General features: G+C 42.6%; 1 protein-coding gene across 2 annotated transcripts; it reads left to right on the top strand.

Annotated features, from left to right (window-relative positions):
* Window positions 1-252: 252 nt before the first annotated feature.
* On the top strand, window positions 253-17,878 carry rgs17 (regulator of G protein signaling 17). 2 transcript variants are annotated; one of them, XM_062400678.1, is made up of 6 exons: window positions 253-414; window positions 2,585-2,959; window positions 6,214-6,344; window positions 9,313-9,387; window positions 9,478-9,709; window positions 9,826-17,878. In XM_062400678.1, the coding sequence occupies exons 2-6, from the start codon at window positions 2,957-2,959 to the stop codon at window positions 10,012-10,014; spliced, it is 630 nt and encodes a 209-aa protein (XP_062256662.1). In that variant the 5' UTR covers window positions 253-414; window positions 2,585-2,956; the 3' UTR covers window positions 10,015-17,878. The 2 variants fall into 2 exon arrangements, with proteins under 2 accessions (XP_062256662.1, XP_062256660.1); XM_062400676.1 differs by lacking the exons at window positions 253-414; window positions 2,585-2,959 and having other exon boundaries at window positions 5,816-6,344.
* Window positions 17,879-18,093: the final 215 nt, after the last annotated feature.

Raw genomic sequence — 18,093 nt, 5'->3', positions numbered from 1 at the left:
CAGTGTTTCCTGATGAATATTTTTTGGAGGCTGTAAGTGTGCATTAGTGTTTGTGTTAGTATGTGTGTGCATTACTGTGGGTGTGCATTAGTGTGTGTGTGGGTGTGTGTGTGTGTTTGTTAGTATGCGTGTTTATTAGTGTGAGTATGTGTGTGTGTTAGTGTGCATTAGTGTGTGTGCACTCCGCGGTGCATCTCGCCGAGCTGCAGCCACAGAGCAGCGGCGGCAGCGCGCCTGCGCAGTGCATCCAGGGGCTCGGCGGCGTTCGGTGCTGAAGTGGGGCGGATGGCAGGAAAAACGGCGGCGATGGACTTTACTCCGCGGGATTCCCGTTTGCGATGTCTCTGAACGGACACCGGGACGTCGCATTATCGCTCCCGTCGCCCTCGGACACTGACAGCCCGGCGCGAAGCGGTAAGATGCTGGTTCTTCTGCGCTAATGCTCCACACGGAATTGCTAGCTGTCGTTAGCACGACGCTAGCTGCTGCTGCTGCTGCTGCTCAGCCGCCTCCTCCTCCTCCTCCTCCTCCTCTCGCTGCGAGAGATAGCGGATCTGTCGGCTAACGCTAGCACGAAAGAAAGTGAGTGGTGTTTGATCCTGGAGGAAGACATAATAAAAAAATAAAATTCGGTGCGACAGTCAGCACCGTGCTGCCCTGTGCTCGCCTCCCCCCGCCCCTCCACTCCGGTGGTGTCACCTGGAGGGGGGGGGATCTCCCCTCCCCGGCCGGGGCTCGGACCTGCAGCCGCTGGGCTCGCTGGTGGTTCGGACAGCTGCAGGAGGAACCGTGCACCCAGCAGCAGAAGCTAGCCAGCAGGGCTAGTTGCACAGGGAGCAGGGTCCGGTGAGCCTGACTACTTCTTCCCCGGAGACACCCAGGGGCCTTCGGGCAGCTGCAGCGGATCCTCGCGCTGCGACAGCTTCCTCCAACTTCCTCTCTTTGCACTTCACCGTGACCCGTTTCCAGCCCCTCTTTCCTCTCGTGTCACCCGCACTAACGTCCCCCACGGGTGGGTTGGGTCAGAGGAGTCCAGGTTATCTGGCCACTGACATCCGGGGTGACTTCCTGATTCGGCTGCATTCAGAGAAGCTCAGTAGAAAAGCAGCTGTCCGGTTCGCACACCTCAGGTTCATTTGTCATCCCGCAAATGTGTCAGGCTGTAAAAGTCATGCAACAACGACACAGGTTGTTTATACTCTTCATGTAACTGTAATAAATTCCATGTGTTTTCTCAGGCGGTTGTTCCAAGCAGCTTGCAGCAGCTCCTCTGTGTCCCAGTGTCTTGTGCTTCCTCATGGAATCCACCAGTAATTCCATGCTGTTGGGATCTGTGTGGTCAGACCCTTGTTCTTCCTGTTGTTCATGGCTTTGACTGTATGTTTATAGGATTGTTCTCATGCTGCAGAATGAGTCTGAGATCGTTTTAAACAGTGTTGTACAGGACAAAGGATTTTTTTGGAGGCCGATGCTAATATTAGGGAGCAAAAACATAAAAAGTACCAGAATATCAGCTGATTTATGTGGATTAAGAATGTCAGTGATTCCTAAGATATCATTATAAGACCCTTATTACCAAGAAATACAATTGAGGGTTGACATTTTACAGTTTAACTACAAGGAAATACAACCAAAGTACAACAGAAAGTAATTTCTTATGTAAAAAGTTTGACAAAAACATATTTCCTGTGGTGTTTATTCTTTGAATTAAAAGTTTTGGTACCAGCAAACACAAGCGCAGACGCCAACAGATAAATCGATCACTGTCCACAGCACTGTACTGACCATGTTGAAACTCTAGTTGGAATAATCTTCAACATTTAAATGATCCCTTAAGACAGAAAGAGTTGAATCCCATTCGCTTTGACTGTAACTGCAGGAGCTTCTTTGGTAGAGCGTTGACTCAGCTGCATTGTCCTTCATTATAATCACCAGTAGCATCATTATGATGATATGATTGTCTGTTGATGGAGAACTGTCCAAAGTGTCTTCTTCTACAGATAACGATTTGCTTTCATTGTTGATAAATCAGTCGATTGTTGCCTTTTATTTGTTGATGAGTGACCAACAGTTCAGTTTAGACTGATAGAAAACAGAATAGTTTGGGTGGGGGAACCGTTTCTTTAACGATTACCTGATTTCCCATTTGCCTGTTTTATTAGTGAAGTATTAATTTCAGCTTCAGACAGGCAATGTAAGGATGATGGCCCCCCCGCCTCCTAACCAAACACTTTCACAATTCACTTCTCCTTTTAGGAGGCCTGTAACCGAAGTTACTTTGCTGCTGTCATCCTCCTGGGTTAAGGCAGTTGAACGTTTCCCCAGTACAACACAAAACATAAAACAAATGCCGACAGATACAGTCTGAAAACTGATATCCGCTCCAAAAACACTGTACTTATGGAAACTATGGATTATATGTAATATATAGGGTGACATGATGGAGTTGAAAACCAGGTTCTACTCTCCCAGTGTGTGTACGTTTGGCATTATGTTTCCACTCTATTAAGACTTTATATGGCCCTTTTATCTTTTTAGACTTTCACTGTAACACCTGTGTGTTTTTGCTTTGTGTCTTTTTCAGATGCTGTACTTGAATTGCTCCCTCTACTCACAAGTCCATAAATGACCCTTTCACCGACATCCGAGGAAGCCTAGGAGGCGACGTCGAGCGACAAAACTAACGTAGGCTGGTGAAATAAGGAAACAAGGAGAGGAAGTCCGTGGCCGTCGGTCAGGGATGGTGAGGCCACTAACTTCTCTTCTCTGTGGTGAAACGAACCTCCCTGCTTTGCCCCGAACCTGCAGCGAGCCAAACGGCCAGTGTGTCGGCCGAACCGACGCCCAGACAGTCCACCGCCCAGTGTCTCCGTCAACCGGCCTGCCATCGTCCAGCAACCTATTACCTCACGCCATGATTGCTCTGTCTCACCTGATTTTAGAAACTCAGTAATTCATGGTAAGTTTGACCTCTGTCTGGTTTCATTCTAACTGATAACAGTGTCCGAAGGGAAGGAGACACAATATCTCCAAGTTCGTGGTAACCGACCCACGTAGAAGCAGAAGAAAGTTCTATAAAGAGATGGTATATGTTTTCCTCAATGAAGTGTAAATATACTTATTTATCAGTTCCTGTATAATTGTAGTTAAGCCATTACGGCTACATCACACTCTGCTGATGGTTGTCACATTCTATGAAAGTGAAAAGAAGTCATCGATTTGGCGAACCAACTCGTAAAATATTATAAAAATAAGGTTTCAGCATTGAAGAACAAAGTCCTAATATTACGAGAATAAAGTCATCGTTTTAGGCTTGGTGTCATTTAAAGGTGGAATATCAGAAGATAAGCCTGTCGTCTGCGAAGCATCTCATTAATTTACTCTTTAGTATGTGGTGCTTACACTGTGCTGTAACATCTAAAGTTCCGAAAACTTTTGAAAATATAGTTTTTCCCCTTAAAAATAACAAAAATATGATAAAAAAGTATGAATAAATTACAAATTTACAGTGGTAATTCCAGGAAGAGCTGCTGGAGAAGGGTTTACATAGTTTTCTGTTTTCCACTTTGATTTTCTAAGTTTAAAAAAAAGGATATTTGTACCACAGTGGGTTCATCTTCTATTTAGGTACGTCCTATTTGCTGGGATCATCCTGGCGCTCGGTTGATCTTCATCGAATGCCGTTGATCAGAAGTGATAAGTCCGGCTCACAGCTGCCAACCCGCAGTATGTGAAGCCTCGCAGGAAAGACACCAGAGCTTTATGTGTTGAAGGGTTTAACACTAGAGAGCAACGGTGTGTTCTCACAGTGGACATCTTATAAATTATTCATACTCCGTCCAAAATAAACAAAATTAATACATTATGGCTCTCATTTTAAGGATACTTTAAGTAGTATATTCGCTCAAGTTCCTCCAGTTCTTCCACCATTTTCACTACCTTGGGAAAATTACAGATTGCCAGAAGCACTGTCCTCTCTCTGATTTTAGTTGTGCAGTAGCAGACACACGTTTCCTTTGTGCTGTAAAAGTTGCATATTTGAAAGGCTGTTTTCAGAAATGAACTCCGGAGAATGTCGGCACACAGGGCTCCAGATTTAGAGTTTGCCTTTCACTTCTGCACAATTCAGCAGGAGATTCTACCGCGACACGCATTCACAGCAATGCAAATCCTCCAGAGCCTTTTAGAAGAGGGGTGGCACGGCATGAAACGGCAGAATGTGACGTTTTTATTTCCATTGCGGAGATCATGTGTTCTTGTTTACATCATATAGACGTCAGCCCTTATCGTCAAAAGCTCTCGATTCTCATCTTTCCGGAGTTTGCACTAGAAGGTTAGCAAGAGAAACTCTGTAGAAAGTCCGGAGCGTCCGATTGCGTTCTCCTGTACAGCCCCTCCGCAGAATGTCAGGAGATTATGCAGAGTTCAGTGCATGTCTGAAATCAGCTAAAGTGAGTTTATAGGGAACCAGTCTAAATGCAGATGGTGTCATCATTCCTCTTGGATTGCTTTGTGGAAAGAACATTTACTTTAACAGACTCTTACAGCCCATCCGTCGGGGAATAACCTGTTGCTGACTGAATGATACAGTGTTTCAAATGTTTGCCTTTAAAACAAAATTTACATTATATCTAAACTAATAAAAGTAGAAAATGGTTATGGGAAAACTCGCTGCTCATATTACAGATCCTATCTCTCTCTATTGTTCCTTCCCACTCATCTCATTGCATTTGTATTTCCACTCGGTATTTGCATGATGTGGTCAATGCGGCGTCCCTCTCTGGGTTCGGAAACAAAGCCGGACCCTCGCCGTCGTTTGCATCTCGCTGCCTGTTCTTTCCACTGACGCTGAATAACCGATGGCCACTCCACCGGTCGGGCAAAAAGCATTTGCATATCACGCAGGCCGTCTTTCAGTCTCACCTGCAACGTATCATCATAGCAGTAAAACTGTCTGTATGCAGAGCAGGAGGCAGCCAGAGAGACGAGAGCCGGCTCATCTGTTGGTTGTGCGGCGCAGTCATTCCGATTTCTTTTGAGTGTTTAATGAGGAGTTTAATTTGACCCATGATGTTGCAGGTAAGTAAAGTGTTTCATTCACCGTGCCTTTTGATTCCTCGACTATAAGACTAGAGTTAATCAGTTCCTTTTTTTTCACAGAGAATCCCTCAGCGAAAGTGAGATAATCGGCAAAGTGTTGATTTGAGGTGTTCATTGAGCAGACCAACTAGTTGTGACATGACATCCTCTTCTCCGGCAATCTTTGTCATGTCCAAGAATGTAACTGTTGGCTTTTGGACTCACTGTGAGATAGCTGCTAGTCTAGTTCTCAAAATGTTGCAGGGATCCCCTCATGGATGTCCCCTGGAATAATTGGACATAGCCTATTTTTATTTCAGTTTTTTTACATCACATGAACAGGTCAATGCATTCTTTCTAAAGGTAGTAAACCTGGTAAAATGACTTTTATCTTTATGGTTTCTCCCAGGTGAATCATGGTCCACATCAGAAACTGATGTTGTTCCACAAGATGTAAAATTCTAAACGTTTTTTTTGCTATTTTACCGAATGTGGTGTTGACGTTCAGTGAGCATCACAACGTCTCACAGGAAAAGTTGCAGCGTCGGCATCAAGGCTGTCAAAACGATGAAGACATTAGAACATTCACCCGGGTGTCATGTCTCCATCACTGCCGGTCGGAGCCAGAGCCGAGACTCACACTCCGTGACACAAGTGAACATTTTATCAGAATTCGTTCTTATCTATCAACTAAACAGAAATGGATTTTTCGCTGTAAATCGCTCGGTTAACTAACTTAAATTTGACCAGCAACTGTTTTCATTTAACTATTGTGTCAGTTTGTGTGTGAATTTGCGTATTTATTGCACACTCGTCTTCCTAAACATGATGTGTAGACTCCATTGCTCTGTGTCCACTGAAATGTATGTGAAGTGTCAGTCAAAGCCACTTGGCTCAATGCCAGCGAGCGTATGAGGGAGGGAATCCTCTCTTCTGCTCGAGTGCTCTCACTCAATTTTCACTCTCACACACACACAAACACACACACACACAGTTTCTTGTATTTTCACTATCTAATGAGATATATAGGCTGTTATACTGGGAACTACATTTGCAGCAACGCTCTTTGTTGTATTATTGTTGATGTGGATTGTACTTAACTGTGTTTATTCTCCACCTGTATCTGCTGTGAAGCCCCGAAGTGTGAGCGGAGTGGAGATGAGAAAAAGGCAGGCGGCTCACATCGAGGCCCCCCCGCAGGCCCCTGGACAGCCCCGACCCAACACCTGCTGCCTCTGCTGGTGCGGCTGCTGCAAGTGTCTCTGGTAAGAAATCATCATACTGTACTATACTATACGGTACTATACCATACTAATGTGTGCCATACTAAAGTGTACAATACTATGCCAAAATATACTGTATTATACTAGTATGTACTACAATGCACTGTACTATACCAGACTATAGCATACTATACTGAACCACCACTTACAATACTACACCGTACTGTACAACATTGTAATGTACTACACTTTGCTATACAACTATATACTGTGTTATACTATATCATAAGATACTATACCACACTATTCTACAATGCACTGTACTCTCCTATACTACTCTATACTTCACCATGCTATACTATATACTATGCTGCGCTTTACTTACGAAATATACCAGACTAAATATATGATATACTATAATTCATGAGTCTACTATATTACTCAGCAGTACTATACTATACTATACTATACTATACACTTCATGGGCTCTATCTATACAGTGTAACTGTACGATGCAAGTGCGTTTCAGGCTGTGTTCAGATCCATTGCAGGTAAACCGCTTTAGAGAATTCGATTAATCTACTTAAAATAGCTCAAACTAATTTTTTTTTAAGAAAAATCTTATATTATTATGCCCTCGGTCAGAGTTTGTAACTGCGGTTTGTTGCTTATTTGTTTAGTTTTAAGTTCAAGTGCTTATTGTTAATAACTGTATTATAACTGTATAACCACTCAAGCTCGACAAAACCAAGAGCCAAATGTGTGGTCTTCTTTTAAGAGGAAGTTACTTTAGTTTGAAAGCAATGTCTGATTTACAGAGACATTCCTCAAGTATTATGTTTATTATATTAGATTATTAGAAAGTCAGTTGACTTTATGGGTTAATTGTTTTTTCATTTCTGATTTTTTTATAGTTTTTCTGTACAGTTATTGTGCTCAAACGATAAAAAGCCACTGGAAACTGAAAACAGCGTTAGGTTTATCACCAAACACCACAGAATAAAACCAGTGCCTGAAACGACAAACAGTTGCGCCTGTCTCTAATCCTGTGATATTAAACTGATGTCCTAGAAAATCAACTCGGGCTTTAAAGTGACACAGAGCTGGGGCCTCATCCAACCTTTCGACAAACCAACCCACATATTTACAGTTGTCAAAGTTGACAAACTGTTTTTTATACAGAAAATGACACAAAAAAACCTTTTGAACAATCCAAACGTGTATGAAAGATCTGTTTGCGACCCAGAAACAATTCTGTCCCGAGCTTTTATCGATAACAAGGATTGATCTCTATATCCGGTTTCCACTGTAATGTGGAGCCCACGTTCTGTAGTTAAAGGATCCTCCTTTACTCCACGTCATATACTCTAAGGGACACGAGCCCTGTGATATCCATCTAAAGTTGCATTTGATGAGGTATAATGCATTGGCTCAGTTTCTTGTAAACAAAGATTTCTGTGTGGAAGGCGCACAGGACTCAACTCAGAGTCTCTAGTTCAATTACGATGGACCCACACGTAAGCATTGGCGGCTTCAATCGATGCACGGCTCATTCACTTTGAATGGGATGACGTCATGCATTGCTCAGTGGTTTCATTCATCAAGATATCTGTATTATTTTCAGGAAATTTGCAAGTTCCCTGTTACATAGTTAAAGAAGTTAATCAATTCCGATCAGAGCCAGTCTGCACTCTTCCACTGTGGAAATCCATCCAGTGTAATGAGTAAATTCAGATGAAAACTAACCTCTTTGAGTTAATTCTGAGCTTTAATTCTGACCTTTCACTACAATCTCAAACTCGAGTGCTCAACCAGCACACTAACAAATTGTGTCAGTGGTTGAATACTTGGAGATCGCACAGTAGGTCAGACACTCTCACAAAGACCCACTGCGCCATGTTGTCCCTGAGCAAGGCACCGAAACCAGCAACGGCTGCTACAGCTGCCTCAATGTGGCCGCAACCTCGCCCGGAGAGAGGAGTGAATGAAACATTGTGTTCAGGCAGTGAATGGTGAATGTGCTGCTTCTTTCACACCACTTCATCTGAAGTGGTGGCAGCTTGCTGGGGGGGGGCCCGTGGTGAGTGCTCTGTGACTCCGCTGTGTGTTTTTTCAATCAATTGCCGGTGTCGGCGCCTCCGGAACGCGCCTGGAAAATCGTCTTGGGTCCCCTGTATGTTTATTTATTTAAGTGACGGCTGGGGGGGGGGACATGTTGCACAGCTGGAACCTTTGTACGAGTTGCATATAAATCACTGCATTGCACTCTGTCACTTAACTTTTTTTAACCATCATGCCCAGTGCAGTGGTAGAAATCTGTGAGAGTGTGTGAATCGCAGGAGATCTCGTCTGCCTCTGTGGTGAAGTTGTAGAGACTGAGGCTGAGTGTGTGTGAGAGTGTTACACACTCCAGCTCCTCCTCAGCCACCCTCACACAGGGCCCTTATCTGGTTGGGGTGCCTTCTATTTCCATCCACCGATCACATGCAAAACAGCTGTGAAGAACAGCCTGTATATTTAGCTGTATTGTGAGGGCGCCGGGGGGCTGTGGCTAGCTTAGCCCATTACTGCTGCACAATGGGGACTTTGACAAGAGACAGCAAGAGGAAGGAAAGATCCTCCACGGTGGGACGAAAATAGACAGCTCAGTGTGTGTTGCATTGTGGACTCAGCAAGTGTGACTGAGCTGCGATAGACAGAGAGGCTACCGTGTGTGTTTCCAGAGTTTACATAATGACCTTCACTGAAGCTTTATTGTTTCGCTGACTTTGAATATGCAGCAACGTTTACTGTAGGTTATTTTTCTCGGTTCAAAGATCACACTGGAGCGGTTAACAGAGAGCTGGAACTTTACAGAGGCTTCCATCGTTGATTAATGTGCCTGTTATGTGGCTGTTATATATTAACTTAAATGGTAACAAAGGTTGCAGATGACAGATATGTGCGTGCAGACAATGAACAACTATCCATACTTTTATTTAATTGAAATCATGTATTGTCTTTAATTCAGGAATGAGGACAGGCTGGAGAGGAGTGAGCGACAGACCTGCACCAAGATGGACAGTATTGAAGCTGAAGATGATCAGTAAGTCCTGGCTTGTGTGTTTTGCGAGTATTATTGTGTTTGTTGTTCCTCTTGTCGGTCTCACACACACATGCGTGTCTTCGTCTTCAGATGCCCCAGTCTGGAGGAGCTGCTGTCGTGGGCCCGGAGCTTCGAGATGATGCTGCGCTCGTTGGAGGGCCGGGAGATCTTCCAGGAGTTCCTGCGCTCGGAGTACAGCGAGGACAACCTGCTCTTCTGGTTGGCCTGTGAGGAGCTGAAGAAGGAGACCAATCCCACCGTGGTGGATGAGAAGGCCAGGATAATCTACGAAGACTACGTGTCCATATTATCGCCCAAAGAGGTAGCGACTGAATATGAGTTAATTCTACAGAAGTGAAACTTTGTCCGTGTTATGTGAAGATACTGACATTATATTGATAAGTTATAGATGATCTGAATTTGTTTTCCTCCTCTCAGGTGAGTCTGGACTCCCGGGTCAGAGAAGGAATAAACCAGAGTCTGGCTGAGCCCAGCAACCTGATCTACGAGGAGGCCCAGCTCCAGATCTACACCCTGATGCACCGCGACTCCTTTCCCCGTTTCCTCAACTCCTCCGTTTACAGAGACCTCCTGGCCAACAGGAGGCGCACCTGCCTCGACCCCTAGACCCCCTTCACTCCTCCCTCATTGCCATCGTACACCAACGAGACTACTACTTAAACTTCAAATACTACTATGGTGCCAGAAGTCGGGTTTGGAAAAAAATCTCTCCCTTTTTTGATTGAAAAGACTGAATGACGTCTAAGATAGCTGGTTGTGTTTTTTTTTTTTTTATTTATATTTTTTAAGCAATTTATATCCAGTTCCTCACTGGAGCCAGGTCGGCCTTTGCTGGGTGGTTATTGGTCGAATTCAAGACCTTTAATTCTGGCCAGTGATTGTTTCGCTCGCAGTTTGTGCTGTTGGTTTCGGTTGACGGTGGCCGACCCACGTGGGTCGAACCGGCCGACCCGTTGGCCAGCTGTCGCTCACCTGTGGACGAGGACTCCTCGGGCGGCGGGGACAGAAAAAGAGAGAGAGAGAGAGAGATGAAAAAAAGGACAAGCCAACTGTTCCTGTACTGTAATATTTAGACCTCATGCTTTCTATCCTCACTTCTAAAGTTCTCTCTCTTTCCTCATTCTCTTTCAGTGTTTTGATTGTGTTCTTTCTAACTCTATCCCATTCCTCAGTAATTGTTTGATTTTGTCTTGTTTTCGATTTTTTTTTTCTGTACTATCCAAACACGACACCTAGTTGTTGGTGGGAGCTGGAGAGTCTGAGTTTTCTGCCCAGTTAACCAGTAGAAGCACTGGCTCTGCATGTGACTCTCTCTCTCTCTCGACAGTAGCTTGACGATGTAAGCCGCGGACTGCAACTGTTTTTGAATATTGAGATGTATTATGACGGGGACCTGTCTCTGTCTGGTTGTTTTTGTTCAGTGAAGGGAAGTACACTTCTGCCCATGTTGAGCATACTGCCGTTTCGTTGATGAGGAGATTTAATGGCTTCTGCGGCAAAAGCACCTACCCACCCATCCACCCATCCACCCACCCATCCATCCGTCCATTTATCCGTCCGTCCAGGCACTTTCCTTCTTTAGGATTCTTTAACTGGGAGAAGTAAGGGCTAGAATTGTGGTTGGGCAGCTACATGTGTTGTTACTACTCATGAAATTTAGACAAAAAAAAAATATCTCTTCACTGAGAAAATCACAATGCCTTTAACGTGTGAGGAAAAGGCAGCACAGGCGCTGCTGGAGTTTTGCTGGGAAGCAACCACAGTTTGTCCAACGATCCCTACCTCCCATCCTGTTTCCCCTCCCTCCAACTCAGACCATCACAGCCTGACAAGCACAGGTGCCCAATGTGGGGGGGCTGGAAACCCCCTCCCACCACTGGATAACACAAAAAGACCCCAACATTGACTCCAAAAAGTCATTTGCATTTTGAAATTCACGAGCAGAAGAGAAGGGGGTTACTCTCTAGTGTTTGACCTGGATTTGAGTATTTGCAGCAGGCACCGATTTCTAAAAAGGGTCCTCGAGCCCCGACCTTTGTCTGTAAGGCTCTAGCTTCAGAAGCCTGCGGTAATATGACAGTCGTAGAAGTTGAACGTCCATAATCTCAGTGCAGATACGAGAACCAGGTGCCAAACAAGATGTCAGAGATGCTGTGAGGAGACATCAAGTGTGACAGGCTGTTCGGGTCTGATTGTCCAGCACATGGAGTGAATGGTTCTCCTTCAGTTAGCTGCTGCCCATGTAGGACACTTCTGATTAGTTTGTTTTTTACCAGAGCTAATGAAAAAGGTCGGCGTAACAATGCTAACTTGCTAGCCTTTATGTCCTCAGAAGGCCAACTAGGTGTCAGCCTGCTGTAGGCAAGCAGTTAGCATGCTTGTGCTAGCCATGCTAATCGTCCATCACACTGCCAGCCCTCACACACACACTCCGGTTTGTCACTTCTAATCTGACTTTGACAGCATGCGATGATAACAGCTAATGTGTGTGTGTGTGTGTGTGTGTATGGAAAAGTTACACACTTAACAGGAAAAATAAAATAGAAAAAAAAACTTTAAGCGGGTCTTGCCAAATGTCCCATTAACATTTTAATTCTACAAAAGGACATTTTGTTTTTTGACGATGTGAACATTTGAACATTAACTTTGTTTCTGGCCTGTGGACGTGCAGTAGAAAGTGCATGAGTGCTGTGTGTACTATTTTCTTGAAAATGAACTGGCGCCTCCAAGTGTTCTCTTCACGCCACGCGATGGAGAACCGTCTCGGTTCAGTGGTTAGTGCAGTCTTAATAAAGTGTCAATTGAACAGTGCCACTCCTCACTGATAAATGTAGGCATCCATGTTGCCACCACCTGTAACTACCTGAAGTTCACGTGCCAAGATTGATCTAAATTCAATTCAGCAGTAGACAACAGGATGTCGATTGAAGACAGTTGAAATGCAATTTGATGTTTAGTAGTTTAAACGATAATAGATTATTGTCTATTTGAAGCTGTGTCCTATTATGTTAGATTGGTTTTGAATCATCTAATAAATTGCTACTGTTAAAACCTTTTTCTGTATCCTGATACTGGGAAAAGCTTTAATTTCACCAATCGAGTGATCAAAAAGGTTTCTGCCTTTAGTTAGCAGGAACAGAAAACTCACTTTAAAATTTAGAGTCAATGGAATTATGGGAATTTGAGTTTTCCTCTATTTATTCTCATACTCATAATATGATGAAACTGCCATTTCAAAACCAAGCTAACATATTTACAAAATAAAAAAGAAGTGTCAAATTGACACTGTAAAGTCAAGAAGTCTAAACCAACCTAACAGTTTTTGTGATGTTCTTTATTGAAAATATAAAATATTTAACCTTTGGCAATACTCACATTTCATTCTACATTAATATCCACAAGGGCTCGATTGAAACTGCTTAGCTGCTTTACTGAAGAGCCGTGCATGCATCAGCCCAGTTGATCGGAAGCAGAGGAAGACAGACTCGATAACCGAATCTGAATCGAAAAGGATCAAATTCTATATTTAGTCCCTGGAGCAAGTTTTAATCTCCAGGAAACATGGAGATCATATTAGATGGTTTGTTATTAGGATTTCTGAGTCGGCAGAAAGCGCTCTCGCACGCAGATCTCTCCTCTGCACAGTTCAGCCATGTTTTCTTGTCGCTGAGTCCAAACAGTGATTCACATGAGAATGTTCCACCAAGAACCAGATAATGAACTCATGGTGCAATTAAACCAAGTTTACATTTATAAATTGTGAGATGTGTGTACCTTAATAAAATACTCATAACAGCGGTGGGAGCTAGGTGTCCAGCAGGGCGGTCAGCAGGTCTCAGGCGGACACCGTCCCTGCCCAGAGTGAACGGACATGTCCACGAGAACCGGGAGAGTTTTTAGAGGGAGGACGGACGCGGCAGGACACCCAGCGTCCCTGCTCACGTCCGTCCCTCTTAATTTATTGTGACTTTTACACGGTCGGGGATGGGGGGGGGGGGAGAGAAGTCCACGGTTGTTTATTTTTAATAACTGAATTTCAAATGTGGATTTTACAAGCAATGATGATGATGTGAAGTGATGTGTCATCGCTGGGTTTCAGAGTTTTGTCTTTAAATTTCCACGGGTTCCAATCGAGCGGGTTTTTTGGAGACGTGGTTTTTGTTGACTTAAAAAAAAACAAAAAAAGAAATAATAAGTTTGAGAGCTAAAGTGTCCTGATGGGATGGAAGAGGTTGGCGAAGCTTTGGCCTTACTGACACGTTTTTATTTTTTTCCTTTGTATAAAAAAAACAAAAAAAAACAACAAACGTCTCTGTAGGCTTTTCACTACCTCTCATGTTGGTTAATTTATTTCACATCTAGTTGTCAATGTACAAGTTGTTTTTACATCTACTTGAAGCCTAACACTGTAAACAAAAATGTGCACAGAAAAAATGACTATGTTTATGACCAGGGGGGTTAAAGAGAGCGTGGCCTAGTCAACGTTATTGTTTTTTGGTTTTGTATGTATGTTTGTTTTCAATTGTGTTGAGCTGAAATAGATTTTGCATCTCTATAAAGTATTCAGGAATCCACTGTCTAAGGGCTAATCCCATTTTTGCCTATGCAAATCTGTTACTGTGGGTGGGCTGGGAAAAGGGCGAGCTACCGCACCATCACCTGTTTTAGATGGACCATGGTTTACATTGCCCTTTGCTGATATTCTTCAATCTTACTCAGCAAAAATGTACGCTTATTTTTGTTTCTATATAAATATTATATAAATATAAATATATATATATATACAACAAGTAATATACAGAGAAAATAGTATATGCCTTCGTGATGATAAAAAAAAAAGAAACCTTGCTGAATACAAATAAATGTGTTGTTGTCTGACATTATGTGGCTGTGTGCTGGAGTCTTGGTGAGATGATGGAGATGAGTGAAAGGTCAAGGAGCCCAGTAGCTGATCCTGAGCAGTGTCTCCTCGCTGAGCGGTGAAAGACTTAATTTATTCAAGGAGCAAAACACTTCATGACTGTCTGTGACAAACGTTGTTATCCAGCCCCACAGCCTGTGGTCTCAATAAGGTGTTTCCGGGTCACCCAGTACTTTGTCCATGTCATTTCTCACTGTAACATCTTGGTCATTTAAAAAGCAAGACTGTGTAACTTCTGCTAAAGGAAGCTGGTGACCGAGACTGGACCGAACCGGACCGGCTTCAACGCCAATACCACCGAGTGTAACAACTATTTTACCGCTGGTGATTTTCCTCTGTAAGAGTTCTGGACTCTGTTGTTTCCTCATGCAAACGTTACATGGTCTTACTTTGAAGGGCTGAGTCGAGCAAACCTGGAAACAAGCAGAGATATTATTTGGTATCTGCCTTTGAGATGTGCACTGTCCATAGTTACCTTTTTATAACAAGTTATTCATTAATAAAAATTAAAAGAAATTCCACTTACCATGAAATAATTCACTTTTTTGTTTATTTTTTCCATGGTTCTCTTTTTGTCACCGGACACTGCACAGCTGTCATGAACTTTAAACGAACGGAAACAAGTCATCAGCAAACAGCAGCAGCTTTGTTCCCTCTTCTTCTTCTTCTGGTGTTTGTAGCCACGTCCAGACTATCACTGTGTGAATACAGTAGCGTTGATGCCCAACACATCAGCAGAAGTGGGGTTTATCATGTTTTATTTTGTATTAAATATTCCATAAATGCCAAATGTAAGAAGAATCAAACAGTTGATAGAGGACCGTTCATTCAGCTATTTTTTTATATTCATTATTTTTACAGAATACTTAGCTCCTGAACTGAAATAGAAGTAAGAGCACGAGAGTTGACGTTGAACATATTTTTCCCACAATCCCTCACAGCGTTTATATATATATATATGTATATATATATAACACGTGGACAAGGGCAGACGGGTTTATCCACGGACGTTGGTTTGAAGCTCGACCTGAGTTTGTGTGTTGGATCATTGCCTCTTTAAGCTTCACATCAGACCTCAATTTCTCTTTTTCCGTCTCACTTTCAGTCTCTCTCTCTCTCTTGGGCTCTCACTTCCTCCGTCTCGTACATCACACCCGCGACAGTGTTAATTTAAGTCGGAGCAGGGACGCCCCCACTTTACAGCAAAAATCGCACTGATGTTCGAACCGACGCCCTCGTACCGTCTCTCTTTCGTACCTCTCCACAGGAGGTGTTTGTGCTACTTTGGGAAAGAGGTCATGTTTGAGCAGGAACTGGTTGAAGTTGGCTTTCAACCGTTCTGTTAGGCAATCAACTTTCTCTTTATTGATTTCGATGCCTAAGCCTCTTTGGTTGTGTCACGCCTTTGTAGATAGATCACGAGTAATTGAGAGATGAGCCGCAGGTGAAAATAAAAATAAATTTTACTGTCACTTTAGGCAACACAAAAAAAAGGTGACATTCTTTTCTATTCAGCATGCTTTTTGCTAAATAAATGAAATAATTCAGTTATTTGCTATAAACGATACTGTATGAGTATGTATTCAAGTACTGCAGTATGCAGACTATTAAAAATATCAGAAACTCTTTTCAGAGGTTCATATTTTTCTTCTAGTACGTTTCACTAATATTGAAGGTTCTGGGTACTTCTTGTTTTGAGTGTCTCATGTTTTAGCAGAAGGACTGAAGGACCCTCTTTGTATTTACAAATGTAGATGGTTGGTAATTTCCACATGCATGAATTGCAGAGCAACTTTTATCAGGACAGTTCTAGTGCGTTTTGTCCTTCAAGGATTTTGTCAAGCTCAGCTTTTCACTATTTCTCACTAGCTGCTAAACAAACTTGTTGGACGACGGCTGAGAAACCGACTTTTATTTCCATCATGGCAGGTTTAATTCCCCCCTAGTGGCCACTAATGGTCCAAAGGTGTCGTTGGGGGACATTGACTTGAGATATAAGGCAGATGTGACTTCTAAGTGTTCAGGTTTCAGATGCTGAGATAGGAAGATTAAAACTCCTGTGCGACTTCCTCAGGGCCGAGCTGCCCTCGAGGATCTGAGCGCCCTTTATCCTGACTTTGAATTTTATCAAAGAAAACGGATTGTCGGTCCTTGTGTCCAAACCTCCCGAGGACGCAGGAATTCTCTTAATTGTAGCATTGAAAGGACTTTTTATTATCTCATCGGTCCAACCTTGATGAAACGCCATCCCGTGTTGTAGCGTAGCACGGGGGGGGGGGGGGGGGTTATCTGGCCTTGACTTACAGGGCTGTGAATTGTGTACTTCAAGACAGAGCCGATACAAAGTTAACACCACTGAGCCAATGGGAATTTGTGCATTTTGTGAGAAACATTTAGTTGTATTTGCAGTTCTCTGCATGAGAATACGAAACAGATGTGACTTATCGTATTCCCCAAGGACACTAGAATTCAAGATTACAGAAATGATTGTGTAGTTTTGGAAAATGTGAACTCGTTTTCGGTGTGGATAAAGTTACACAAGCTGTGTTATACTGTGGTTTGGATGAGGAGGAGAAGAGTTTGACGTTTTAGAAAACACGTACATTCACTTTTGTTTGATGCCGCTCTCATATCTGTATTCTATGACGCTAGGACCAGCGAGCTCAGGCTAGCTATCCTGGCATAGTCCACCTTTAAAGACCACTTATTTAATCCTGTTAAATGCATATACAAATAAACATGTTTTAAAAACAATGTAAAAGGAACAAATTTGTGTTTTTGATGTGTGATCAGACTTTCTGACCGTCCTCCAGCTTCATGAATCACAGAGCTGGAGTTGATTTCAAGTGAATGAACGTTCTGCCAAATGTCTATTCCTTCAAAAAACATTTTTTAAATAATAATTTAGCTGAATTCAATTTTAACAACACAAAGAAAGAGGCTTGTGTTTACCTGACACAGTGATCAATGCAACTGTCATCTGATGTAATGTGCCAAAAATTATAATCAATGTGAAGGGGGGTTCAGAGGAATTGTTGGAATATAAGATCACATGTTCTGAAAATGTTCCTTATGAAACACATTTTGTTATTTGTCATGTCACGTTGTTGCTGCCGTACGTTTATTTTGTTTCTCTGAATCGACCACGTTAGAAAATAATCGACTTCACAGACCTTTGTAAATGTACATTGAACATTTTGCATTGTCACTGATGTGGACTCAGATCCAACTGTGTAACAAAAGAAGCTGTTCACTGTTTTTTATACTGTTTTTAATTTATTTCAACAAAAGGTTTCATTTCTTTTTTTTTACTTCGATTTGATCTCAAAAGACACAATTATGTTTTAATTTCACGTTAACAGCAAATTCAGTTGTTCTCCATCTTGTTCTCCGGCTCAGTCTCTGTCTTTGTTTACACGATGACATCCTGGATTACGAGAAAACTCCAAACTCTACAGTAACTGCCCTTGAATATCTGTAATTTAAATAGTGCTGCTAGAGAAAGAAATCTAAATGTAACAACTTACAATAAATAATTAATAGATTTTTGCCAAATGTTGATTGTGTCTTTCTTTTGACAGGAGGGATGGGAGATTAGTGAAGTTTTTCCACGTTTCCTCAGTGTTTTTATCAACTAACAATTTACTAGTGAGCTTGGTCTCCAGGTTATTCATAGAAATAAATGATTATTGAGATATTTACTTGATTGATTGGTGAAATATTTAGTACAAACCTCACAACTTCTTTTTAAACGGACAAATCTA

This window comes from Platichthys flesus, chromosome 12, assembly GCF_949316205.1.
Source record: "Platichthys flesus chromosome 12, fPlaFle2.1, whole genome shotgun sequence".
NCBI classification, from domain to species: domain Eukaryota; kingdom Metazoa; phylum Chordata; class Actinopteri; order Pleuronectiformes; family Pleuronectidae; genus Platichthys; species Platichthys flesus.
The sequence above is the reverse complement of the archived record's forward strand: the minus strand, read 5'-3'. Positions and strand labels throughout refer to the sequence as shown.

Bases quoted from the DNA above. Each gene is read 5' to 3' on its own strand.
- rgs17 (XM_062400676.1), top strand. From the start codon at position 6,163: ATGTGGATTGTACTTAACTGTGTTTATTCTCCACCTGTATCTGCTGTG. The intron at 6,345-9,312 runs GTAAGAAATCAT...TCTTTAATTCAG, and splicing joins GGCTGCTGCAAGTGTCTCTG to GAATGAGGACAGGCTGGAGA. The intron at 9,388-9,477 runs GTAAGTCCTGGC...CTTCGTCTTCAG, and splicing joins ATTGAAGCTGAAGATGATCA to ATGCCCCAGTCTGGAGGAGC.